The sequence below is a fragment of the Lacerta agilis genome, chromosome 3 (genome assembly GCF_009819535.1).
Source record: "Lacerta agilis isolate rLacAgi1 chromosome 3, rLacAgi1.pri, whole genome shotgun sequence".
NCBI classification, from domain to species: domain Eukaryota; kingdom Metazoa; phylum Chordata; class Lepidosauria; order Squamata; family Lacertidae; genus Lacerta; species Lacerta agilis.
This window is the reverse complement of record NC_046314.1, coordinates 116133477-116160840: the sequence shown is the minus strand read 5'-3', so window position 1 is coordinate 116160840 and position 27364 is coordinate 116133477. Positions and strand designations below refer to the sequence as shown.

The following is a 27364-nucleotide window of genomic DNA, read 5'->3' as shown; positions in this document are numbered from 1 at the left end:
GAACTACTTCCACCTGCCGTATTTTGAGAAGAAGCCTTGCATCTACATCAAGAGCTGGTGGCAGGATCAGCGGAGGCGTCTCTACAACTCCAACATCATGGACAAGATTGCGGACAAGCTGGTGGGCACCCAAGAGGGCCTGGGGGAGGAGTCGGGTGGGGAGGGAAACACTGGGGTGACCAATGGCTCCAGTTGCTAGATGACCCTCGGGTGCCCCTTCCAACTCTCCAATTCTATCTTCTTCTTTGGCGATCACTCATAGACGGGTAAGATTGTCTTCCATAAACATGGTTTTAACAGTGAATCTGTAAGTGCCTATGGAGGTCCATTCTGGATCCACACATCCTTCCACAGTTGGGACATAGGTTTCTGGGTGGGAGTTGATCATGGTGAGTGTTTGCCAAGTGTGCCTTCCTCCTAGCACGTTTCTACCTTGTGTCCTGAGTTCGAGTGTCTTCAAAGCCCATGACACCTTTGGTAAAGGCTGTTCTCCAATTGGAGCACTCTCAGGCCAGTGTTTCCCAGTTGTCGGTGTTTATACTACATTTTTAAAGATTTGCCTTGAGAGAGTCTTTGAACCTCTTTTGTTGACCACCGGCATTAAGCTTTCCATTTTTAAGTTCAGAATAGAGTAGTTGCTTTGGAAGACGAGAATCAGGCATCCGCACATGACCAGTCCAACGAAGCTGATGTTGAAGAATCACTGCTTCCACACTCATGATCTTTGCTTTTTCCAGTACACTGGCATTAGTTCACTTGTCTTCCCGAGCCCCACCCCACCTGGTAGCCCAACCACATTGACGGTTGTTTCTGACCTTCCAGGAAGAAGGCTTGAATGACGTTCATGAGATGATGAAGACTGAGAAGCCCCACCCAGAACGGCGCCTCCGAGGGGTCCTGGAGGAGCTGAGCAGTGCATGCCTGTGAGTCAGCCACAACTGGGGGGGAGAAGGACCCTCAAAATATCAGGAAGTTGCAAGGGAAGGGCCATGAGATTCGGCCCGCTCCCATGTGTGCAGCTGAGGACCAGAGAGAACCTCACCCTCTTGTAATGCCCAGTAGGTCACTGCCATCTGCGAGAGAACTTCTTCTGCAAGTTCTAAAGAGGTCAGAATCCTGTAACTCGGAGCAGGATTTTTAGTGAGGCTGCCCCAGCCCTCTGAAATATACAGATACGACAGGCACCCATGATCTGCACTTTCCAGAAACAATGGTGAAGGCGTTTTTGTGCTGCAAGCTTTCCCAGCTGGGCAAACGGGTCGGGGTTAATGAAACTGGTGGACTTTCTCTGTTCTTCCAGTTATAAATGATATGTGCCCTCTGGAGCTCCCATTATTGAGGAGGTGAAGAATTGGATCTCATAATCATTTTTATTCCTTCCTTCTGTTGTAAACAAAATTTGCCATTTTTCCCATATGGGGTATCCAAGATCCCATATAGAGTCCATAAGTGGGTTCTCTATCAGTAGGAGAAGATAACAGAGGCCACCCAGAGAATATTGAGAAGCAAAGCAGCTAGTAAGCCTGATCTTTATTAAAACTGTTGCAACAGGGTGATCCCCACCACACGCAGGAGAGAGGAGGAGGACTCAGGACAAAGGTGTGCAAGCCCTTATATAGACTTTTGAGCCGCCCACCCTGGAACCCAAGACCACCACCCCATACATCATACATACATCACAGAAAGAGGTGGTGTCCAGCAGAAATACATCACAGGGGGCAGTCTAAAACAGAATCCTGAGTGTGTTGTTTATCTCCTGTCTGCCAGGTTACCTGATTGCATGACCTGGGCTTTGGGCACTCTTCTGTTATTGTAACTACTTAATTCCCGAATGCAGGTCACAAGCTCACCCTCTTCCTATCTTAAATGTGCCCTCGAGGCAGGATTTGTGAACAAAGAGACAGTGGGGAGGCTTCCCATTTCCTTCGACCTTGCAGAGAAATATTTGAGGTCAATTTGGGGAGAGACAAAATGGTTTCAGGACTTTTTCTGTGGGTTTCAGACACGTGGTTCATATATTTATGTACGTGTTTGCTTGGTACATTTATGAACATTTATTATATATATTGTGGGAATGTTCAGGGAAGCAGGGGAGGATATATTGTTGGATTATATCCTTTCCAACTTGTGTTAACAAGTTCTACAATTTAGCAGAGTAACATTCCCCTTTTTAAACTTGCACAGTGGATGTGTTTGCTCAGACTTGCTAAAGCTTCTAAAATAGGTTTCCTTAGTAATTTCCCCTTTACTCCCTTCATAAAAAGACAGACACGACACAGTCTTCTATAAAAGTATAAAAAGAGTTTACTCACATGTTCTGTTCACAAATGTATCCCAGAAGGCAGACTTAAGTTACAAAAGCAATATACACCTGGAAACTATCCCATAAGGAGATAGCATCTTAGGCTAAGCAGGTGTTGCTTCTTCAATGAATGGAATGAGAGAGAGAGAGAGAGAAAGAGAGATGGCGGCCTCCATTGAGGTATTTTGTTACCTGCACAGGTGAGGCCACGCCCACCTCTGGTCACATGTAGAGGAAGTCTGTCCCAGTCTAGGACGAAACAGGAAGTTCCGACTGGCTGGTCCAGACATCCCTTTTTATGTCCATTCTAGGGATGTTGTACTTGACTGCTCTGTGTTTCTTATAACACCTCATTATACTTGTATCCCATCTCTTGCCCCTCAGGCGCTCATGCTCACACACATGGTTCTCCCCACAACAAACCTGTGAGGTTGGTTAAGCAGAGAGGCAGCGACTGGCCCAGTGAGCTTCTCGGCTGAGTGGAGATTCGAACCCTGGTCTCTCCCATGTCCCAGCCCAACATTCCAGCCACTACACCAGAGCTTTCCAAACTGTGTTTCACGACACGTTCGTGTGTCGGCTACAGTGTGTAAGTGTGTCGCACAAACACTCCCCACATTCTTCCCGGAGCTGGAATGGGGTTAGTTTAACTTCCGGTTTACTGTGTTGTGAAATGTTTCATGTTGGTGACACACTTTTTAGGCACACATCATGCTGGGCCGGATTGAGGTTGGATGAGGCCCAAAGCTACTGAAGGTAATGGGGCCCTTTATATGTCCAGCTGTCCTTTGTCAACAACAAATTGTCCCTGTTTTTTGTGTCGAATATATGCTACCTGTATATGGTAACTGATGGACCTAGTAGGTATGTAAAGTCATTTGCACATAACAAATAGGAGCCCACACAACACAAAACACTGTTGCTGTATGTCAGTTTTATTTTATTTGTTTTTTTTATCTTGTATTTTGGAAATGTACATCCAGTTTTTCCCCGTTTAATTTTTTTTTCGGGGGGCAGGGGCAAGAGAGTGGGGTCCTAAGCTATAGCTTGTTTAGCTTATACGTAAATCAAGCACTGGCATCATGTCTAAAAAATGTGTCACCAACATGAAAAGTTTGGAAAGCTCTGCACTATGCCGCATCCCAAACTGTCTCAAGTCTGGGCGCACACCCACACCCACACACCCCTCCAAGACCATATTTGCTGCCCTTTCTTGTTGGCACCAGTCTAAGTCTCTCTTCTCTGCCCCACCCCTTGACCTGTCCCAACAGGCGGTTTGTGACCCTCTCCAACAAGGACCAGAACCATTCCTCGCGGACGCGGCTGGACCGGGAGAGGCTGAAATCCTGCATGCGGGAACTGGTGAGCGCCTCTCCACGTTGGGAGCCCCCAGCTGGAGAAGAAGGGAAAGGGAATGGGCAAATGGGCAGGGAGTTCAGTGGGCATGGTGCCTGCAATGAAGGCGGAGGTGCCCAAGAGAGCCTTTTCCACACCCTTTTCCTAGCCCAATTGCAACACAACCGCCCTGCAGTGTTGCCAGTGGGCATGATTCTCTGGTAGTTGGTCAGGAATGTCCTACACACAAGTAGAACCTTGGCAGAGGCACACATGCCCGACTGGCATGTTCCCTCCCTCCTGGGCGATTGTTAGTGATTTCAGCAAGTGATTTCAGCTCTCTGACATAGCAGGCAGGAGACAGCTTCTTCATGTAACACTCTTTATTCAGGCAAACAAGACTGGAGACTGAGGAGAGGGAAGCTACATTTATAGGGACAGAAGACTGGCTAGAAAGGATACATTGTGGAGGGAACAATCTCAAGCAATCACAAAGCTGCCTTTTGGTGGGAACCAATAAGACTGAGGATCCAAATGCAGCAACTTGAATGAACCCATAGTAGCTGTTCCTTCTGGAACAGAAAGGCAGTTACTTTCCCCTAATGCGAATACAGACAATAGTAATACAGATATAAAAACCATTGAATCAATACACAACACCAAGTAAGCAGTAAGGATAGTCATCTTTGCACAAAATCGGGTCAGGATCCCAGATGGTGAGAGTGAACGCAACTGCAGGGAGGCTCTTTTTAAGGCTCTCTCCCTTGTCTTCGGAGGGAGGACTTCCGAACCTTGCTAACCAATGTGCCATTACCGGTACATTTCAATGCCAAGGAAATGCAGTGCGATTGTGGGGGATGCAATGCAATCAATTGTGGATCATTTGTGGGCTCAAAAACAGGAACAGCAAGTACCGATTGCATTTGCTGGCTTGCTTGATTTCTGGACATTGGATAAGCCAGCAAACGTTGGAAATTCCCACTGCTGCCATTCTCATTCCGATTGGCATTTTCCAACATCCCTTCTCCAAGACCAGCATAAACACCTGTGTTTGAGCAATCACATTTTCTAAAGTAAAGTAGGATAGCAACAGACATCAGCAGAGCCTGCAGTGACCCCAGTTTTGTAGACAGGGATGTTGAGTCTCACCCCCTTCCATTTCCTAAATTCATGTCATTTTTGCAGTCCAATGCTTCCTCCTCTTTCATCCCCCTCCTTCATCTTCATCTCTCTCTCTCTCTCTCTCTCTCTCTCTCTCTCTCTCTCTCTCTCTCTCTCCTTGCATCCAACACATGCAGGAGACAATGGGCCAGCAGGCCAAGACCATGCGATCCCAGGTCAAGAAAACAACCATCAGGGACAAGTTGAAGCAGGCACAGAACTTCTTGCAAAAGCTGCGGTTCCTGGCAGATGAGGTGAGGTGACCAGGTTCATCCATATGTAACTTGAGCCTTGCTTAAATATTTCAGTACTGGGCTTTGAGCAGCCAAACACGCAGGAACTGGGAAACACAGGGGGCTGGACTGAATGACCCTTCGATCTCCTTCCTAATCTGTGGTTCTATGAAGTCTGCACTGGACCCAGGTGGCAGATCCAGCCCTGAAGGCAGGCGCACAGGGAATTGTTGGGAAATTGCCTCTTGAAGCAGGCAAGCTGTTACGCCAGGGTGGCAAGTGTTTGGGGGCACCAGGAGCTGAGTTCAAGAGGAGCTGAGTTCACAGGCAGGCAGAGGAGTCCAAAGACAGAAAGAAGAATCAGGCAGAGCCGGAGACAAGGAGAACCAAATTCGAGAGACACTGGGGAAAACCCTTAGCACAGGAAGTGGGAGCTGGGAAGCAGGAAGTTGGTGATTGAACCCAAGGTCTAGGTGGGCTGCCAAACCATGGCAGAGATCTGACCCCCATGAAGGTCAGGGAGAACCAGTGGAGTGGTTGAGTCAGGCCTTTGTTGGAGCACTTACGACTGATGCAAAAGGTGAGCCTGGTCAGAGAGAGTGAAACATGTAAGGAGCTTGTATGGCATGAAGGACACTAGTGGGTTTTAGTGCACTGAGATGGTGGTGGTTTTTCTTGAGGGTGCGATGCTGCAGAAGATCACAGCAGGGAAGGGCACCTTATGAAGTCGGGGATTGGGACCAGGGGTACTAAATGGAGGGGGACCAATTGTTGCCTCACATGCAGAGGAAGGCCAAGAGGATAGAATCACAGAATTGAAAGGGAAGAACCATAGACTCAAAAGTGGGAAGGGATCCCATCCCATCCAACCCCCTGCAATGCAGGAATCTCAACTAAAGCATCCATGACAGATAGTTATCCAACCTCTGCTTAAGAAACCCCAATGAAGGAGAGCCCCCCACCTCAAAAAGGAGTCCGTTCCACTGTCAAACAGCTCTTACTGTCAGAAAGTCGGAATCTCCTTTTTTCATTACTTGAAGCCATTGGTTCGGGTCCTACCCTCCAGGGCAAGAGGAAACAAACTTGCTCCATCTTCCAGATATTTGAAGATGGCTATCCTGTCACCTGTCTTTCCCAGGCTAAACATATCCAGTTCCTTCAACCATTCCTCATCAGGCTTAGTTTCCAGACCGTTGATCACTTTGGTTGGCCTCTTGTGCACACCTTCCAGCTCGTCAATATCCTCCTTCAGTTGCGGTGCCCAGAATGGGACACAGGGCTCCAGGTGGGGTCTGACCAAGGCAGAACAGGACTATGACTTCCTTTGACCTGGATACTAGTGTTCGGTTGCAATTCTGACTGTAGCTGCATTCCAGGGAGTTGGACTATATGACTCTTGGGGGTTCCTTCCACCTCTACAATTCTATGGTCCTACGGCTTGGCTTGGAAGGGAAGAGAAAATGGGGAGTGGCTTCCCAAGGCGTTATTTCCTGGGCTCCTGGGTGAGGTCACCTGCTGGCCCCTGGGTATACTTGGTTGGGACTGGCTAGCTCCAGTGTTGGTGGGTGCTACTTGTCTTATTCAACATCTTCATCCATGACTTGGATGATGGGCTTGAGGGCATCCTGATCAAGTTTGCAGATAACACCAAATTGGGAGGGGTGGCTAATACCCCAGAGGACAGGATCACACTTCAAAATAACCTGAACAGATTAGAGAACTGGGCCAAAGCAAACAAGATGAATTTTAACAGGGAGAAATGTAAAGTACTACACTTGGGCAAAAAAAAAAAATGACAGGCACAAATACAGGATGGGTGACACCTGGCTTGAGAGCAGTACATGTGAAAAGGATCTAGGAGTCTTGGTAGACCATCAACTTGACATGAGTCAACAGTGTGATGCAGCAGCTAAAAAAGCCAATGCAATTCTGGGCTGCATCAATAGGAGTATAGCATCTAGATCAAGGGAGGTAATAGTACCACTGTATTCCGCTCTGGTCAGACCTCACCTGGAATACTGTGTCCAGTTCTGGGCACCACAGTTCAAGAAGGATACTGACAAGCTGGAACGTGTCCAGAGGAGGGCAACCAAAATGGTCAAAGGCCTGGAAACGATGCCTTATGAGGAACGGCTTAGGGAGCTGGGTATGTTTAGCCTGGAGAAGAGAAGGTTAAGGGGTGATATGATAGCCATGTTCAAATATATCAAAGGATGTCATATAGAGGAGGGAGAAAGGTTGTTTTCTGCTGCTCCAGAGAAGCAGACATGGGGCAATGGATTCAAACTACAAGAAAGAAGATTCCACCTAAACATTAGGAAGAACTTCCTGACAGTAAGAGCTGTTGGACAGTGGAATTTGCTGCCAAGGAGTGTGGTGGAGTCTCCTTCTTTGGAGGTCTTTAAGCGGAGGCTTGACAGCCATCTGTCAGAAATGCTTTGATGGTGTTTCCTGCTTGGCAGGGGGTTGGACTGGATGGCCATTGGGGTCTCTTCCAACTCTAGGATTCTATGATTCTACTCTTGAACCTTCTCTCTGCCCCCACTCCTCCCTTCCCAGCCCCAGCACAGCATCCCGGACGTCTTCATCTGGATGATGAGCAACAACAAGCGCATCGCCTACGCTCGCATCCCCTCCAAGGACATCCTCTACTCCATCGTGGACGAGGAAACGGGGAAGGACTGCGCCAAAGTGAAGACCGTCTTCCTGAGGGTGACGTGACGGCTGCTTTTAACCCCCTCCTTGGGACGCAGTTGATGGGCGGGCGGATGGAGGGAGGCAGGCAGGGAGGGGGGGAGGGCATGTGAGGTGCAATTTAGAATAAGAGGCAAGTGGATAAGAAACATCTCAGGTGCCAAAGTCCTCTTCTCTGCTCCGTCATCATGTCAGAGTGGCAGAGGCTGCCCAGCCTTCAGCAGTTGTGCAATTCAGAAAGCCTTTCAAAAAATTAAAATGGTGATAGGCTGGGAACCAATTAAAACTCACGCCAGCTTTCTAAGCATCTGGGACTTCATTTACACTCACCAGAAGCTCGGCTCTGCCCTCGCCGGTCCTGGAAAGAGCTTATTAAAAAGTCCCATACGCTCAGAGACTCCGTGCCTGTTCATTGGGGGAAATAGGATGCCCAGAGCACTTAGTTTTCAGATGTCCCTTCTACGAAGAGGCACGTAGTGAGACCCTTGATCCCTTGCTGGTGAGGCTTGTTGTCCTCCCGGAAAAGCAAAAATATGACCTGATCCTGTTAGGTAATGTCAGGGAACTGTCCCCGGCTCAGTGCAGGGTGGTGGAAGGGCTCTCGGGATGCTACAGAGAGCCTCAGCCCCACATGATCAGTAGCACCTCCTCGTCCACCAGATTCTGTGTTCAGATCTGCAGACACAGACCATCCCCAGAACTAATCTAGTTTGTTAAGAAAATCCCCAAACCCAGCTCCGCGGGCGATCCAGGGTCAGTTCTCTGCGATAGCTTATCTTAAAAGTTTTTCAGTCGCTTTATGCTCATCGCATTTATAAATTTTAATTTTGTACAATGCATTGCATGTTTGTTTTTCGCTTGAGATTGTACCTCCAAATGTGTTATTTATGCTGGTCTCCGACCGTAATAAATTATCTATCTATCTATCTATCTATCTAGCATCTGGGACTTTGGTAATATGGTCCTGAGCAAGGACAAAATTGGTGCCCTCCCTGCCTCACTTTCCATTCTGCGCATGCTCTCAAGTGTGCGACGCCATAGTTTCATGCCTCCCCTCCCAGCTTGGCACCCTGTGCGGGAAAACTGCCTGTACCACTGTCCATCCAGTCCATCCAAAAATGTTTTCAGCAGGCATCGAAAAAGTACCTCAAAGGTGCCTGCCTGGCATCAAGAGGCAGGGAGTTCCAAAGTGCAAGGGGTTGCCACACTAAAAGACCGAGTTATTACAAAGGTGGAATGGGTATTACCTGGCCCCTGTAAGGGTGCCAGTTCTGCAAATTGAAGCGGAGCAAGGGAATCTCGTAGGTAAAACCAGTCCTGAGTTGTTAGGGTCCCCTCTTTTTTATCCTAATGGCAACACCTTGCATTTGGCTCGTTGGTTTAAGGTCACCAGCCTGCTCTCCCTTGCAGACATGTGGCCTTCCATAAACTCACTTGGGTGCAGGTTTGCGGCCCAAACAATTTGTGCGTTTCAGAACTCAGATGTGAAGGAGGACTTCTGAAGGCAGACAAAAGACCAACTGAAATGCAGTGGCAGGCAAAATTATTTGATTATGTAGAATTGGCAAAGGTGACCAGAAAAATTAGGAACCAGACAAACCAAAAATTTAACAAAGAATGGGATATAAAGTGCTACCCTGGGTTATGTACTTAATTCATTCCAGGTTAAAGTACGTAACCCGAAAAGGACGTAACCCGAACAATTCGTTCTGTGCATGCGCAGACGGGGGGAAAACCCAAAAAATGCGAAAACACTCTGCGCATGCGTAAATCGTGTGTGAGCAGGTCGTGCTTCCGGGTTAGTGGAGTTCGTAACCCAAAGCGTACGTAACCCGAGGTACCACTGTATACAGATTATATTTAAAAGAACATTTTTCACATATGAATTCTTTGACATGCTTTGATTAACTCCTGCAGTGCTGTATGCTACAAAGATTACAGATAATTTATGATGAGTTAAAGGTCATACAATATGCAGTCAACAAGGAAACAAAGGAAGACGGAAGTCTCAACATATGGAAGAACTTTATTTTATATGTAACGTTTTTATTTTTATTTTTGTATTTGATGTGATTTTTTCCCCCTTTGGTTCTTTCTGTGATGAATGGATTCAATATTTAAAACCAATAAAGATTAAATTGCAAAAAAATTAAAAAATAAATTAAGGGGACTTATGGTACTTGGAGAAAAGCGATGGGTGTTTAATGCTCTCTCTCTCTCTCCCCCTCCCCCTTGGCCTTTCTTCACTCAGTTACCAGGGAAAAAGGGTTTTGGGCCAGCCGGCTGGACGGTGCAAGCCAAGATGGAGATCTATTTGTGGCTGGGGCTCAACAAGCAGCGAAAGGACTTCCTCAGCGGCCTGCCCTGCGGTTTTGAGGAGAAGAAACTTCCCAAGGGACAGAACATCCCATCTTTCCCACCCATCAGCCTCCTGTACAGCAGTAAGAGAACCCCTTCCTTGCTTCTGGGGGGGGGGCAGGGACCCCACAGCCTCAGCACTCTACCTTTAATCCCAGGTGTGGCAGGGCAGGTGTTCTTTAAGGCACCCAGAGCACGCTCAGAGGCACTGTCTTCCTGACACCTGTCGGCCAATCCCCCATTCCCACCACCCTTCTGAGTAATACCCCTCCCCACCCTCTCACTATATATAAGGGTCTGGTGACTTCTGCTTCAGTGTATCTGAAGAAGTGTGCATGCACATGAAAGCTCATACCAAGAACAAACTTAGTTGGTCTCTAAGGGACACGGGTGGTGCTGTGGATTAAACCACAGAGCCTAGGGCTTGCTGATCAGAAGGTCGGCGGTTCGATTCCCCATGACGGGGTGAGCTCCTGTTGCTTGGTCCCTGCTCCTGTCCACCTAGCAGTTCGAAAGCACGTCAAAGTGCAAAGTAGATAAATAGGTACCGCTCTGGTGGGAAGGTAAACGGCATTTCCGTGTGCTGCTCTGGTTCACCAGAAGCGGCTTAGTCATGCTGGCCACATGACCCAGAAGCTGTATGCCGGCTCCCTCGGCCAGTAAAGCAAGATGAGCGCCACAACCCCAGAATCATCTACGACTGGACCTAACGGTCAGGGGTCCCTTTACCTTTAAGGTGCTATTGGAAGGAATTTTTTTTATTTTTCATTTTGTCCCTGACTGTGTTAGATTTTGCCCAGGCTCAGCCTTTTGTACTGAAGGCAGGTGTTATGAAAGGATCACCTTAAAAGATCCCCAATGGCTACACTCAGGCAAATGAGAAATGCGTGTCACTCTTTAGGGTGCACGGCTGTAACAATTTCAGCTTCTCTCTGTTTCTCATTTTCCCAGTCTTCAGATCATCCCATTTCTGCAAACGCCTGTTTTTTATATATATAAAAAGGATATATATTTATGCACATTCCTCTTAATGCACATTTTTTGTACATACTTTTGACTAGTGTAAGCACCCCCAAAAAAACACTGTCCTCCTGATACAATGCATTCTCCCCAATGTCCCCCATTACAATGTATTCCACCCCCTCCAAACACACTTCCCCCTAAGAGAGCCAGCGTGGTGTAGTGGTTAAGAGCGGTAGACTCGTAATCTGGGGAACCGGGTTCGTGTCTCCGCTCCTCCCCATGCAGCTGCTGGGTGACCTTGGTCTAGTCACACTTCTCTGAAGTCTCTCAGCCCCACTCACCTCACAGAGTGTTTGTTGGGGGGGAGGAAGGGAAAGGAGAATGTGAGCCGCTTTGAGACTCCTTCGGGTAGTGATAAAGCGGGATATCAAATCCAAACTCCTCCTCCTCCTCCTCCTCTTCTTCTTCTTCTTCTTCTTCTACAATGCATTTTTAATACAATATATTCGCCAATATACACATCCTCCTGGGCAATCTCTGGCTTGAGAACTGCACCCCAGATTTCGCAGAACTGCAAATTTCAAAGAAGTGCTGGGGTTTGGTTCGTGCATTCGTTTGCAAAGTGCGAATTTTGTACATTCCGCTTACAGTGTAAGCTAAACGGGTTTCTCCTCCACTTGTGGGTCTCTCTCGCTGCCCCAAATCCACACGGAATCACCTCCCTCTCTTTCCTCTCCTTTCCCCCGTGCAGTGAAGCAGGTCTTCCAGCTTCGTGTCCACATGTACCAAGCCAGGAGCCTGTTCGCCGCCGACAGCAGCGGCCTCTCAGATCCCTTTGCTCGGGTCTTTTTCATCACGCAGAGTCAGTGCACAGAGGTAAGAGGAAGAGATGTGCATTTCACAGACAAGTGGTCCTTGTCTGAATTTCTTCCTTGTGAGAAGCGGAGGTGATGTTCCGCGCAGCCCAAATTGCTTGTGGCTCCTGTTGTGGGTGGCCAAACCTGGCCCAGTACGGTTTCCTCTCAGTTCCACATTGTTATTATCCATTTCATAAAATTAATATCCTGCTTGGTTGTAAAAAAATCAAACCTCAAAGGGGTTTACAAAAAAATAATAATCAAACAAGAAAATTATCAACAAGAAAACAACAGTAATTCTGAAGAAGTGTGCATGCACACAAAAGCTCATACCAAGAACTAACTTAGTTGGTCTCTAAGGTGCTACTGGAATGAATTTTTTATTTTATTTTGTTTTAACTGTAATTTAAGACTTCCGAAAAGTTAAAACAACAAAAGACCAAAAATGGATTAAAACACCTGATTGGGCTTGTTTAAACGATAATGGCTTTAGCAGGCAGCTGCCCGATATCAATAGGCAGGGAGTTCCAAAGTGTAGATTCCAGTCTTCAGTTTTCTACAATTCTGCATCTTTTTTTTAAAAAAAGAAAAGTTCTTTTTAAAGTCCACCAGCATTTTATTGTGATTTTCTCCTAATATACACGTTTAGCAACTGTTTCCCTGCCAATTTTGCAAAAGCCCGTCCTGTATAAAAATGATTTTTTTAAAAAAGGTCTGCATAAATGTCAAGTGGAGGTGGCTGCTTGCTTCATTTCCCCAGAGAGGGAATTTCGGAATTTAGGTGCCCCTGTAGAAAAGGCCCCGTCTCTGATACCCACCAATGGAGTACGGTTTGACCAGAAGGATATAGCAGCAGTTCCTGCTGTAGGCAAAAGCTCTGCAGGATTTCGGGGGAAACTGAAAGAAATAGGATATGGTGTTTGAAGGAGGAGATTCATGCACACCTTGAGTCCTTCCTCCTCTTCTCAGGTCCTCCAGGAGACACTTTGTCCCACGTGGGACCAGCTGCTGGTGTTTGACAACGTGGAGCTATATGGGGAAGTCCAAGAGATGCGGGACGACCCTCCCATCATTGTCATCGAGATCTATGACCAGGACACCGTGGTAAGAGGGCCCGGGAAGGGAAGGGGGGGATCGTAGCATAGGGGGGAAGCAGACTTCTTTGCATTTTTTCAGGCAGAAGAGGAACCAAGCCAGATTTTCCAGGAACGGATAAGACCAGGAAAAGTCCTTACCACCTGCTTTTTTATTCAATATTTACAGAGAGAGGCTTGCAAATGCAGCCTCTTGGAATAATGGCATTGTCCACCCTCCCTTTTCTCCCACTCCCTCATTCGTCAACAGCACCACTCCCTCAACGATTGCCGCTTAGGGCCATCTGTCTCTGAGCTCTTTGCTCTCCTACTTTTAAGGCCTGCCGGGTTCTGGGAGATGATGGGTCTGGAATGCTTTCCGGTGATAAAGTCTCAGGCAGCTGCTCCGGCTCTGCCTCCTCCTCCTCTCCCATCATTTCCCAACTTTCCCCCTCATCATCTTCTGAGCTGTGACCTCCCTTAAACCCCAGTTGTAATCTTGAACCGTCTTCTTGGAAGGGTCAGGCTGGGGAGACAGTCTCCACCATTCCTCCTCTACCCAGTCCCTGGTGGGAGAGGGCTCGCATCCAGTACTGCTCACGTCTTTTGATTCTGGGCCTCTGGAGCTCCCCATAGCGACGTCTCCTGCCACCCTCAATGCCCCACCATTTTTGTTCTGTGGTCCACCCTGCTGCTTTGAGGACCGAGGACCAAGCTAGATATTGAGAGCAGGCTAGCTGAGATCTTGTTTGGAAGGAATGGAAGCCACAACCCTGAGATTGAAGGTCTCATGCTTGACCAACGGAGCTCTCCACCTTCTCCACCTCCTTCCAGGGAAAGGCTGACTTTATGGGCCGAACGTTTGCCAAGCCCGTGGTGAAGATGTCGGATGAGGAGTACTGTCCGCCCCGCTTCCCGCCCCAGCTAGAGTACTATCAGATCTACCGGGGCAACTCCACCGCCGGGGATCTGCTGGCTGCCTTTGAACTTCTCCAGGTAATGGCGTCCCCAGGAGGCATGCATGGGGTGGGGGGCAAGTGGGTCAAACCTGGCTCAGCCTGAGGTCCCTGAATGAGACTGAGAGGGGTAGCTGTTGCCTCAGAATAGAACTAGGTTCTGAGATGGCCTTTAGGGCTTAGAGGACTGGGCCGAATGAATTTTGACAAATGTGAGGTTCTACGCTTAGGCAGGAAGAACCAGATGCACAAATATAGGAATGGGGGTGGGGCCATCTGGCTTGCCAGCAGGACATGTGAAAAGAGTTTAGGAGTCTTAAAGGTAAAGGGACTCCTGACCATTAGGTCCAGTCGTGGACGACTCTGGGGTTGCGGCGCTCATCTCGCTTTACTGGCAGAGGGAGCCGGCGTACAGCTTCCGGGTCATGTGTCCAGCAGGACTAAGCCACTTCTGGCAAACCAGAGCAGCGCACAGAAACGCCATTTACCTTCCCGCTGGAGTGGTACCTATTTATCTACTTGCACTTTGACGTGCTTTTGAACTGCTAGGTTGGCAGGAGCAGGGACCGAACAATGGGAGCTCACCCCATCGCGGGGATTCGAACCGCCGACCTTCTGATCGGCAAGCCCTAGGCTCTGTGGACCACAAACTTAACATGAATCCACAGCGTGATGCAGCAGCCCAAAAGGCGAATGCTGCATCCACAGAAGATAGAATCAGGTTCTGGGGTGACTTTCACAGGTTGGAGAATGGGGCCAAAAACTAACAAACTAGTCTTTTCCATTATGGTTCCCAGGCAGCTAGTAAAGCAGGCCTGAAACTTACCGGTACATTGGTGTTATGTTTTGGGGGTCTGTGCATAAAGGCAAAGCTAGGAAGATCCCCGGAATTTGTGCCCCTGCAACCATTCTCACCTGCTCAAAGCCATTCCCACCTGCCCAAATTGGGACATAGGCTCACATTTCCTTCCCAAAACCTGGTATGCCTTTGCCCGGCTTTGGGAAGCAGGAGGGAGGACTCCAACTCTCCTGCCTGTTTCCCAATGCTGCTGCCACTGCGGGAGCTGCTTCCAGGGTCCCCATCCTCAGGCCCCATGAAATCGGGGCACCCCAGGACAGAGGCAGAGCCCCAGAGTGCCTTCAAAGAAAGCAGGGCAGTCCTGCTTAAAATGGGGCAACTGGAAGGTATGTTACTGGCCTCTGGGAAGCTCATGCTAAGGCCCTGAGATGCTTCTGCAAGATCTTGCAGGGCTGTCCGAGATCTCTCAAGATCTCATGATGGCTCTGCAAGTTCTTGCAGGAGCATCCCAGGATCCTGAAATGATCTCCCCAGAGCTTAGTAAGTAAAGAGCTCTTTAAAAGCTCTTTCAACCACAAGAAAACCCAGTGCAGAAAGAGCTTCTTAAGCCCCCCGCCTTGCTTTCCAAGTTCTGGAAGCTCTCATAAGATATGGTTCATCCACTTTCGATGGGTTTGCCCTGTTCTCTGGCCCTCTTTCTATTTATTTACTGTATTTTTTGCTCCATAAGACACACTTTTTTCCTCCTAAAAAGTAAGGGGAAACATCTGTGCCTCTTATGGAGCGAATGGTGGTCCCTGGAGCTGAATTGCCCAGGGGCCAAAAGAGGATCATGCTTTTTATTTTACAAAGAGAAAAGGGGGTGTTGAAAGGACCCCGCTCAGCAGCTGATCAGCAAGAGATCAGGAGAGAGATAAGAGTCCCGGCTCCCTTTCAGCCCCGCTCCCTTGCCCAGGCCTCCATTGCTGAATGTGCTGCAGAGGGAGGTTGTTTGTTTCCCCAGCGACATGGGACTGGCTGCTTAGATTATCTGTCTGGAAACTGTAGAAAAGGCTCCCTTTCCTTTAGAAGCTGCAGAAATGTGAGTTCAACCCCATAAAAGGGGGCTTTTCCTCTTTGCTCTTCCCCCTTTGCAAAAAAGCTGCAAAACTTTGAGCTGATCCTCAAAAAAACAGGGCTTTCCCCTTTGCAATGAAGCACACAAGGCTGCAATCACATAAATAAATGGCGCACAGGTTCTGGGTCTACTGTAAGTTGTGTGGATGGAGGAATCTCCAAGGATCCCACCTGCCAAGGACACAACTCCTCCTTCCGTCTCACTCTTTGAAAGAGGACTTCGTCTTCTCCATCTGCTGAGCTGTTTGCCCGTTTAAGAGTGGACTCTGTTTTCTTTTCTTTACATCTGTGGATTCGTCCTGTCCTGTTCGTCCTTCTGTCTGTCTGTCTGTCTGTCTGTCTCTCTTTCTGCCCTGCCTCCATCTTCTCAGCTTCCTTACGACGACGAAGAGATCAGGCGGGCCTTGCTGGCGGTCAATGATCTTTGCGTGCCGCAGATCAAGGTGCTTCCCAGATTCCCGTTTGAGATGCTCTCATTCCTCTTAGCTGGGGGCCTTGCCTTGTGTTACAGGACACCCTGATTTGATTTTTATTGTTCTTATTTTTGCCCTTTGCATTATCTTGCTCTCTTCCTCTTGTCTGCATGAACCAAACTAGGTCAAATCCTGCTTGTCTCACAACCCACCTGTCCTGCTCTCCCTCCCTTGACTTTTTCCATCCGTAACTCGCTCACAAATTGCGGAGCGGGGCCTTGGGCATGCGGGTAACCTCCGAAGGGGCTGTTCTGCACATCCTCTGGAAGAAAGTGTCAGCTCAGCCCACCAATAACCCTTTCTTCCGCCAAAATGTTGGCACCTCTCAGAAACCACCAGCATGCTCAAAGTTTCTCTGCCTGCCTCTTGGAGCTATACGAAACCTGCATGGTTGTAATAGAGATTCAGAGACGTATAGTTTCCAACTCGAAATTTCCACCCGAATCACAGAATTAATATTGATCATACTCTTGGACAATTCACAAAGCACCATGTTGGCAGTTTCTGCTCAAATATCGGAAAGCAACAACGTGGGGAGATGTGGCTTCCATTTCAGCTCTTAGTCCTGCTTCCTGAATCAGGGCTCACCTGAGTTTTACCTGTTTGTACCAGGCTGCTGCCAATGCCTCCATTGGCACCTGTGAAATGACTCAGGAAATATCCCGGGGAAATTGAGAACGCACTACATCAGGGTTTCCCAAACTTGGGTTCTCCAGCTGTTTTTGGACTACAGCTCCCATCGTCCCTAGCTAACAGGACCAGTGATGATGGGAATTGTAGTCTCAGCCATTCCAACATGGAATCCATCATGCCACTTCCCCACAGCAGCCACGTTGTGCAATGCCCAGTGCTTTTTTCTGGGGGGATGCAGGGATGCAGTGGTACGCATACCCCTAAACATTTTTTGAATCTTTGTACTTTTGTCCATTTAAAAAGGTAAAGGTAAAGGTACCCCTGACTCTGGGGTTGTGGTGCTCATCTCGCTCTATAGGCTGAGGGAGCCGGCGTTTGTCCGGAGACAGCTTCCGGGTCATGTGGCCAGCATGACTAAGCTGCTTCTGGCGAACCAGAGCAGAGCACGGAAACACTGTTTACCTTCCCGCCGGAGCGGTACCTATTTATCTACTTGCACTTTGATGTGCTTTCGAACTGCTAGGTTGTCAGGAGCAGGGACCGAGCAACGGGAGCTCACCTCGTCATGGGGATTCGAACTGCCGACCTTCTGATCGGCAAGCCCTAGGCTCTGTGGTTTAGACCACAGCGCCACCCACATCCCTTTTTGTCCATTTACAGTATTTCTTTTTTTAACTATAAAATGGTGCTTTTCTTGAGTCAAAATGAGAGTACCCCTAAACATTTTTTAATAGAAAAAACACTGCCAATGCCACACACCCCATGGCAGCCATTTTGTAACTGGCACCCGTGGCACATGCTCAACTTTCCAAATGAGCCCTCTGCACCCCCCCCCCCAAAAAGCTGGAAACCCCTACCCTACAAGATGTTCCTTGGGTACCAGTCTTTCTTTCAAAGACTCGGGCAAAACACTGGACCCAAATTTTCCCAACCATGCAGTAAAGGATGAGGAGCTGTCGTACCGTATCCAAACCCTGCCTTTGGTCTTACCTTATTCAAAGCAGGGATTCTAGAGTTCCCCGTTTAGCAATGCATGAATGGGATGGGTTACCCCCCCCCCCCGAGGATGGAAGGAAGCATCATGGTGGCTGGCAGATTGCGTTTGTTTGTGTGAGGGAGAGATTGCTAAAGGAACAGATTCTACCTGCCGTCCTTCTCTCTTGCAGATTGGCCCAGCTGGGAAGTCAGAGCTGCCTCCCATTGATGGCCCCACAGACATGGATCGGGGCCCCATCCTGCCTGTGCCTTTGGGAATCCGCCCTGTGTTGAGCAAATACAGAGTGGAGGTAAGATTAAACCTCGGCGCTGCGCTTCCTGCATGGTGGGTTGGTTGGACTGGTGCTTCCAAGTGGAGGGCTCAGTTGGTTAGAGCGTGGTGCTGATAATGCCAAGGTTGCAGGTTCGATCCCCGTATGGGACAGCTGCCTAGATCAGGCATGGCCAAACTTGGCCTTCCAGATGTTTTGGGACTACAACTCCCATCATCCCTAGCTAACAGGACCAGTGGTCTGGGGTGATGAGAATTATAATAATAATAATAATAATAATAATAATAATAATAATAATAATAATAATAATTTATTTATACCCCGCCCATCTGGCTGGGTTTCCCCAGCCACTCTGGGCAGCTTCCAACAGAATATTAAAATGCTATAATCTATTAAACATTAAACATTAAAAGCTTCCCTAAACAGGGCTGCCTTCAGATGTCTTCTAAAAGTCTGGTAATTGTTTATTTCCTTGACATCTGATGGGAGGGTGTTCCACAAGGCGGGTGCCACTACTGAGAAGGCCCTCTGCCTGGTTCCCTGTAACCTCACTTCTTGCAGGGAGGGAACCACCAGAAGGCCCTTGGCACTGGACCTCAGTGTCCGGGCTGAACGATGGGGATGGAGACGCTCCTTCAGGTATACTGGACCAAAACATCTGGAGGGCCAAGTTTGGCCATGCCTGGACTAGATGGTCCTCAGGGTCCTGTCAGGTATGGGGGAGTCTCTCTTTCCCTGGTAGCATCAAGGATCAAGGAAGAAACAAGAAAGTTCGTATTTATGGTTTTATTCAGTCATCGTGGTTCAAGACAAGGATTACAGTCCTTAACCCCATGGTGATGTTGCTCACTCTGAGCTCCTTCCCCAGCAACAGCCCTTGGTTCTACGGGGGCTCCAGTAATCAAGTAATCGTTGAGCCCATTGCTCTTGAACTCTAATTGAACAATGAGTTCTCAGGGCTCGTGGCTCTTATGTGCTTTCCAAGCAAGTCTCTGCTACCAGCTCTCCCCTTCCTTCTCCAGCTCTGAGCTCTTCTGTAATTCAATCCTGTCTCCGTCTTCTCTTAAAACTGATGGAGAAGGGGGGGGGCAATCCTCACCCCTCCTCTTCAGTCCAGTCCCTGACCGGTCCCTTCTTCCGACTCCACAATTCTACGCTTCTATAATTCTAGACGTGGGTGGCGCTGTGGTCTAAACCACTGAGCCTCTTGGGCTTGCTGATCAGAAGGTCGGTAGTTCGAATCCCGCCACGGGGTGAGCTCCCGTTGCTCGGTCCCAGCTCCTGCCAAACTAGCAGTCCGAAAGCACGCCAAAAAGTGCAAGTAGATAAATAGGTACCGCTCCGGCGGGAAGGTAAACAACGTTTCCGTGCACTACTCTGGTTTCGGTGTTACGTTGCACCAGAAGTGGCTTAGTCCTGCTGGCCACATGACCTGGAAAAACTGTCTGCGGACAAACGCCGGCTCCCTTGGCTTGAAAACGAGATGAACGCCGCAACCCCAGAATCATCTGCAACTGGACTTAACTGTCAGGGGTCCTTTACCATTACCTTTTTTATAATTCTAGATCTTGTTCTGGGGACTGAGAGACCTGAAGCGCGTGAACTTGGCGCAGGTGGATCGGCCTCGAGTGGACATCGAATGTGCCGGGAGGGGAGTCCAGTCGTCCCTCATCCAGAATTACAAGAAAAACCCCAATTTCAGCACCTTGGTCAAGTGGTTTGAAGTGGTGAGTATCTTCCCCCAGCAGAGATGGGTGCCTAAAGACATGAGAAGAGGCTGCTAGTCCAGCATTCTGTTCTCACAGTCGCCAACCAGAGGCATGTGGGAAACCAGCAAGCAGGATTCGAACACAAGATCCCTCTTCCCTCCTGAGCTTTCTAGCAACTGGGATTCAGAACCATGACTGTCTCTGACCGTAGAGGCAGAGCAGAGGTCATCATCCAGATCCTGGCTTTTGGATCACACCAATGGTCCATCCAGCCCACCATGGCCAGTCAGGAGCCAATCCTTGGAAGCCCACAAGGATAACATGGAGGCCATAGCCCTTTCTCACACTTGCTTGTCGGCACCCAGTGGGAGTCGGGAGGCCAGCTGGCTAGTCCCCCAGCTGGATCATGCCCTTCCAGCCGACCTGCTGGACGATCCCCGATCTCTGGTGCGACATAAATCAGTGACCCAGACTTCAAAAGCCTGAGCACACTGTATTAGCAGAGAGCACTGCGCAACAGAAGTGGCGAGGAGAGGCTTGTGAAAGCATATTTACAAGCAGATTTATTGAGCATAAATCAGGACAGAGAAAAACATGCCGTCTCTCCTTCGTCTCCTCAGAGAGAGTCGCAAAAGCAAAAGCTATACACAACGGAAGTTCCCAGCAATCTGTGCTGGTGTGTAAACAGACATGCGACATACAACAGTTCTATGTCTGCAGCTTAAGGTGGAATGGAATTTCCTAACATTGCTCCCCTGCAATTGGTCTTGGGAGGCAACAGTGCCCAAGGAGGGGAGGGCAACCTAGATGATCGAGGGTCTGGAAACCAAGTCTTATGAGTGTTATAAAGACAAAAACCGCTCCCTTTTCCTTTTGGGGTATTCCGGAGCCTGAATAGAGTCCTTAAGTGGGTTCCCTATCAAGTAGGAGAAAATAACAGAGGCCAAGCAGAGTATATTGAGAAGCAAAGCGGCTAGTAAGCCTGATCTTTATTAAACTGTTGCAACAGGGTCCCTACTCACCACACGCAGGAGGGAGGAGAACCCTGAACAGTGGCGCGGAAGTCCTTATATAGACTTTTGAAATTGCCAACCCTGTAGCCCAAGAGCACCCCCCAAAACATCATACATACATCACAGGAGGAGGCGGTCTACAGCAGAACTCCTGCCTGCCAGGATACCTGATAATGGTCACTGATTGCATTACCTGGGCAGCCTGGCCATTCTTTTGTGAAGGTCAGTACTCTAGTTCTTGAGTCCAGGTCACAGGCTCACCCTCTTCATACACAAATACTCCCTTAAGATGGGATTTGCAAACAAAAGGACAATGGGAAGCCTTTCCCCATTTGCCTCCCTTCCTGCAGGGGAATATTGGAGGTCACTGGGAGAGTTGAAATGGCTCCAGGATTGCTTTTTTAGCTGAGATTCCCGCATTGAAGGAGGCTGAACAAGATTACACCTTGGCGTTGTGTCTTCCAAACACTCCATTTCAACTTAAAACATTCCCCCAGAGCGGCAGTAAGCTCAGCCAATCAGATCTCACCTTTCAGGATTTGGGGCCAATAAGGGCACCGGAACAACGGGGGGTGGGTGGCTGAGATGACTCCGAAGACACCAGGGTACCTGTTGATTCCTCCCCTCCCCCAACCGCCAAAAGACCCCGGCCAAATTCTACCTTTGCATCTGGTCCCTTGCAGGATCTTCCCGAGAACGAGCTTCTTCATCCCCCCCTGAACATCCGCGTTGTGGATTGCCGCGCTTTTGGGCGTTACACCCTCGTGGGCAGCCACGCTGTGAACTCCCTGCGGAAATTCATCTACAGGCCTCCGGATAAGAAAGCCCAGCATTGGAGCACAGCAGGTAGTCAAAGGAGGAGGGAGGGAAGGTGATGTTATGGGGTCCGGGAGATGGGGCATCTCTGGTGTGAGAGCCAGTATAGTGTAGTGGTTAAGAGCGGTGGACTCATAATCTGGTGAACCGGGTTCGCGTCTCCGCTCCTCCACATGCAGCTGCTGGGTGACATTGGGTGGCTAGTCACACTTCTCTGAAGTCTCTCAGCCCCACTCACCTCACAGAGTGTTTGTTGTGGGGGAGGAAGGGAAAGGAGAATGTTAGCCGCTTTGAGACTCCTTCGGGTAGTGATAAAGCGGGATATCAAATCCAAACTAAGTGTGTAACTTGGAACAGGGGACGACCAGCACATGATAAATGGTCAGTCTTTAGGGTCTTGGTTTGCTAGACAGAAGGATGCGTGGCAGAAGGCTATTTAATGAGCCTGCTCTGTAGTTAAGAAACTGAGCTGTCTGAGCAGCAGAGGTTCTGGTTCAAATCCCAAAGCTCCTAGGAAATCGCTTGGGTAACCTTAAGCAAATCACTGTTTCTGACTTTGCTTCTCCCCACAACCGCACATCTGAAATAAATGTGGGAATGTTCAGGGTGGCAGGAGAGGATATATTGTTTATTAATACCCTTCCTAACTTGCACTAGCAAGTTCCTTTACTTAGCAGAGTGCATTCCCCTTCTTACACAGCAGAAAGCTGGTTGCAGGCTCGTGTGAGTTTCTTAAGACAATATGCAATTCAATCTGGCTTGTCCAGATTGAAATGTGTTCTAATATTTTCCTGGTAAGACCCCTTGAATCCCCCCTAAAAGAATAAAGACACCGCAGTCTTATTCATAAGCAATAAAAAGAAAGTTTACTCATGATCAGGCAGAGCAATCCCTGAAGGCAGGCTTTAGGCTTAAAGTTAAAAATGTATAAAAACAGGTAACAGGTTTACTCCATAAGGGAGATTTACCTAGTGACTACAGGCTAGCAGTCCAGAAGTTCACAGGACGAACGGAAGATGGAAAAGAGTGGCAGCATGCCAGGTCTGGAAAGGTCATGCCCACCTTCTATCACATGCAAAAGGAAGGATGCTCCAGGCCAGGAGGAACAGGAAGTTTCAACTGGCTGGACCAAACATCCTCTTGCATGTCCACTCTAGGAAAACAAGGAATGTTGTACTTGACTGCTCTCAGTGGATTACATCCCACAATAAAGAGATCACGAGACCGGCCAAACTTACACGGCTGGTATAGAAGTAAATGAATCTGAGATAATGTATGCGGCACCCTTACATGGAAATGATACGCAGGGGTTCAAATGGCAAGGATGCAGATTCTGACCCAACATTAGAAAGGACTTTCTGGCAGCAAGAGCCGTTCGACGGTGGAACGGTTTCCCTCGGGAGGTGGTGGGCTCTCCTTCCTTGGAGGTTTCTAAGCCGAGGTTGGATGGCCACCTGTCATGGATGCTTCAGCTGAGATGCCTGCATCGCAGGGGGTTGGGCTAGATGACCCTCGGGGTCCCTTCCAACCCTAGCCTATGGTTCTATTTCAGTTCTATGGTTCTATGAAATACAGAGTGTTGTGATTGTAGCTGAGCCCGGGAACATCCGTAACACAAAAGTTCTTGTGCATTCAACATTTTTGTGTGCTTATTCTCATCCATGCAAGTTTTCTCTCTGAATCTTGGAGGCGTTCTCCCTCCAGTATTTTCTTCTCCACTTTCCCAGTCTTTTTTTCTTCCTTTTATCACACCTTCTGGAAGGGATGTAAGAAGAAGGCAGCTATGTCTGTCCTGTCTTGGTCACAACCAGGGCTCTTTCTGACCCACAACAGGTCATTTCCTGCCAAATGCTATGTTATTTGTCTCGCTGTCCACTCGTTGATATAATTTGCATAACTATCTGCACAAATTACATAAATTGGGGATTTCACATAACTCATGACATGATTATTTCCAAAACATTCGTTTTGTTGCAAAGGGAACACGATTTGAATGGGGGAGGGGAGGATGTCATTTATTTATTCATTTCATATAAAATTTATATAGCACTTGGTTTTTTTTAAAAAAAAACACTCAGAGTGATTTACAAAGCAATCAAAACAATAAAATTATTAGCAAAAAGAATTAAAAGATTGTTTTTTTAAAAAAGCAGAAAACTAAAAACACAACAGCTTTCTAGAAATCTGAGTAGGCTCGTCTAAACAGAAACGTTTTTCCGTGAATGTTACTCACGGATGCTACTGGTTCAGAGATGGAAAGAAGATAAAGTCCCGACCAGAGAAGAATGGCAGACCAAGTTGATGGATTATGCCAAAATGGCTAAAATGAATCAGAAATCAGGAAGACCAAAAATTTAATAAGGAATGGGAATAATAATAGTAATAATAATAATAATTTATACCCCACCCATCTGGCTGGGTTTCCCCAACCACTCTGGGTGGCTTCCAACAGAACATAAAAATGCAATAATCTATGAAACATTAAAAGCCTCCCTAAACAGGGCTGCCTTCAGATGTCTCCTAAAGGTCTGGTAGTTGTTTTTCTCTTTCACCTCTGATGGGAGGGCGTTCCACAGGGCGGTCGCCACTACCGAGAAGGCCCTCTGCCTGGTTCCCTGTAACTTGGCTTCTCGCAGCGAGGGAACTGCCAGAAGGCCCTTGGCACTGGATCTCGGTGTCCGGGCTGAATGATGGGGGTGGAGACGCTCCTTCAGGTATACAGGACCGAGGCCATTTAGGGCTTTCAAGGTCAGCACCAACACTTTGAATTGTCCTCGGAAACGTAGTGGGAGCCAATGTAAGTCTTTCAGGACTGGTGTTATGTGGTCCCGGCAGCCACTCCCAGTCACTAGTCTAGCTGCCGCATTCTGGATTAATTGCAGTTTCCGGGTCACCTTCAAAGGTAGCCCCACATAGAGCGCATTGCAGTAATCCAAGTGGGAGATAACCAGAGCATGCACCACTCTGGCAAGACAGTCTGTGGGCAGGTAGGGTCTCATTCTGCGTACCAGATGGAGCTGGTAGACAGCTGCCCTGGACACAGAATTGACCTGCACACCTGGTCCTTCAGGGGCACAGTGACCCCATTCAGGACCAGGGAGTCCCTCACACCAGCCCGCCTCCTGTCCCCCCAAAACAGTACTTCTGTCTTGTCAGGATTCAATTTATCTTAAAGACCATTGTAAACACCTACCGGTAAAATTGTTAGAAGGATTGAAATAACACTTGTAATTTAATGGTGAATTTTGGACACAATGGAGAGGTAAAGGATTTGATTATAAAAGATGCAGGAGGAAATGATTAACCAAAGGACCCACCAAGGGGAGGAGAGAAGTCCAGGAGATTCTTTGGAATCTTGTTTCTATGCTGTATGCTGGATATGTGACTGTGAAATTTTAATCTGAAAAAAACAAATTAATATTTTTTTAAAAAATGTTTTTATCAGGCTCCGAAAAGAGTACAGGGAAAAGGTACTGCTTGATGTCAATAGGCAGGGAGTTCCAAAGATCTGGAATGGGTATTATGTGGCACCTGTAAGATGGAAGGTGTCAGGAGGGCATATTTGGGGCAAGGCCACCTCGCAGGTAAACAGGTATCGTTCACAGACTGAAACAACCACCAACTATCCACGGGATCGGTTTCCATTCTGGACACGGGGCTAATAAGCGAACACTTTCTGTTTCTGTTTCCTTTGGAATTTTCCAGCATCTTTGCCTTCTGGCCACCTCTGTCCTAAAACAATTCTCTTCTCCTTCTCCTTCTCCTTCTCCTTCTCCTTCTCCTTCTCCCTTTCCCTCTTCTTCTGCACTTGGTTCTCTTTCTCTGTCCAGCTAAGCTCATGAGTGCCTATGCAGCCCTGGCCAATGGAGGACCCATCTCTCACCCCACAGGGGAAATCGTGGTTAACATGGAGCCCGAGGCCCCCATCAAGAAGATGGAGACCATGGTCAAGCTGGAAGCGGTAAGTGGCAGGGCTGTGGGAATGTTCAGGGCGGCAGGAGAGGATATATTGTTTATTAATATCCTTCCTAACTTGCGCTAGCAAGTTCCTTTACTTAGCAGAGTTTACATTCCCCTTTTTACATGCACAGCAGATAGCTGGTTGCAGGCTCGTGTGAGCCTCTCACCATTATACAATTCAGTCTGCCTCAGATTGAATTGTACGTTCCTGGTAAGATCCCTGAAATCCCTCTTAAAAGAAGGAAGACGCCACAATCTTATTCAAAGTCAATAAAAGAAGTTTACTTAAATCAGTTCACAGTTGGATCCCTGAAGGCAGACTTAGTTAAAAATATGTACCTGAGGATCTACACCATATGGAGGAATAATCCCAGTGCTTCTGCTAGCTGGGAGCTAGCAGAGCAGTCCTAGATAGAAGCTGGTCAAACGAAGAAGGAAGTCAAAAGAGAGAGGTGTGCTGCGTGACTCATCCTTTTGTTACCTGGACAGGTTAGGTCACGCCCACCTTCTATCATATGCAAAAGGAAGGATGCTCCAGCTAAGAGGAACAGGAAGTTTCAACTGGCTGGACCAAACACCCTCTTGCATGTCCACTCTAGGAAAAAAAGGAACATTGTGTTTGAATGTTTTCCCAGTGGGTTGTATCCCACAAGGGCATTCTCTGCCCTTCACCCCAGAGAGACTGACTGGCCTGGTTGCAGGGGCACCCGAACCTCCAACCTTGTGCTGGGGCAGAATACCTGGGTCTGGGGTCTCCAAGGCCTGAGCTTGTTTCTGCCCCAAGGATGCATCTCCCTTGGAGTGGAGAAAGGAACTCTTAATAGAGGCAGGTGGAAGATGGAAGGAAGCATGGAATGTGTGAATGTTTTGGAACAGCAAGGCTGCTTTCCTGTGTTTTTTCCTGCAAAGCTAGTTTCTTATAAGCCAGGTTGTGATAACCTTTGGTGAGGGACATGTCCTGCTCCTTCTGGGGTAGTTTGTCCACTTTAGGTCCCGTTCCCCCCACCCCACCCCCGCACCCAGCAATCGCCTGTGGCTTCTAGAAGCTGTCAGCAGGCAACAGCGGCCACATTCGGAAACTTCAGCTAGTGAAAAAAGTTCGGAAACGTCAGCTGGTGCAGAATTCAGCGGCCAGGTTGCTCACCAGAGCAAGATGGTTTGAGCATATTACATCGATCCCGGTCCGACTGCACTGGCTACCGATTAGTTTCCGGGCCCAATTCAACATGCTGATTTTGATCTATAAAGCCTTAAACGGATCAGGACCACAATACCTCAAGGGCCACCTCTTCCCATATGAACCTACCCGGACCCTGAGATCATCTTCTGAGGCCCTCCTTCGCATGCCTCCTCCTTGAGGGGTCTGGAAGGTGGAAACATGAGAGCAGGGCCTTCTCTGCAGTGGCTCCCCATCTGTGGAATACTCTACCCAGGGAAGTTCACCTGGTGTCTTCATTATACACCTTTAGGTGCCAGGCAAAAACGTTCCTTTTTAACCAGGCCTTTGGTTGACCTGATTGGCATCCTATACCCTTTTAAAATGTGGCTCATTTTTTTTTGGGGGGGGGGGAGTGTTATTGGGTTATTGTTCTTGTTTTGATTTTATATATTGTGATATTTTCTGTGAGCCGCCCTGAGACCTCCG

At 48.2% G+C, this 27364-nt stretch overlaps 1 protein-coding gene across 1 annotated transcript in view; it reads left to right on the top strand.

Annotated features, from left to right (window-relative positions):
• OTOF (otoferlin) overlaps positions 1–27364 on the top strand; it is a 175177-nt gene that overhangs the window by 121527 nt on the left and 26286 nt on the right. The window contains exons 18-30 of the mRNA XM_033145224.1: positions 1–121; positions 823–923; positions 3574–3664; positions 4936–5052; positions 7591–7743; positions 9977–10166; positions 11798–11922; positions 12873–13007; positions 13811–13972; positions 18120–18239; positions 19787–19948; positions 21627–21789; positions 25590–25720. Coding sequence (XP_033001115.1) covers positions 1–121; positions 823–923; positions 3574–3664; positions 4936–5052; positions 7591–7743; positions 9977–10166; positions 11798–11922; positions 12873–13007; positions 13811–13972; positions 18120–18239; positions 19787–19948; positions 21627–21789; positions 25590–25720 — 1771 coding nt within the window. The remainder of the gene's footprint in view (positions 122–822; positions 924–3573; positions 3665–4935; positions 5053–7590; positions 7744–9976; positions 10167–11797; positions 11923–12872; positions 13008–13810; positions 13973–18119; positions 18240–19786; positions 19949–21626; positions 21790–25589; positions 25721–27364) is intronic.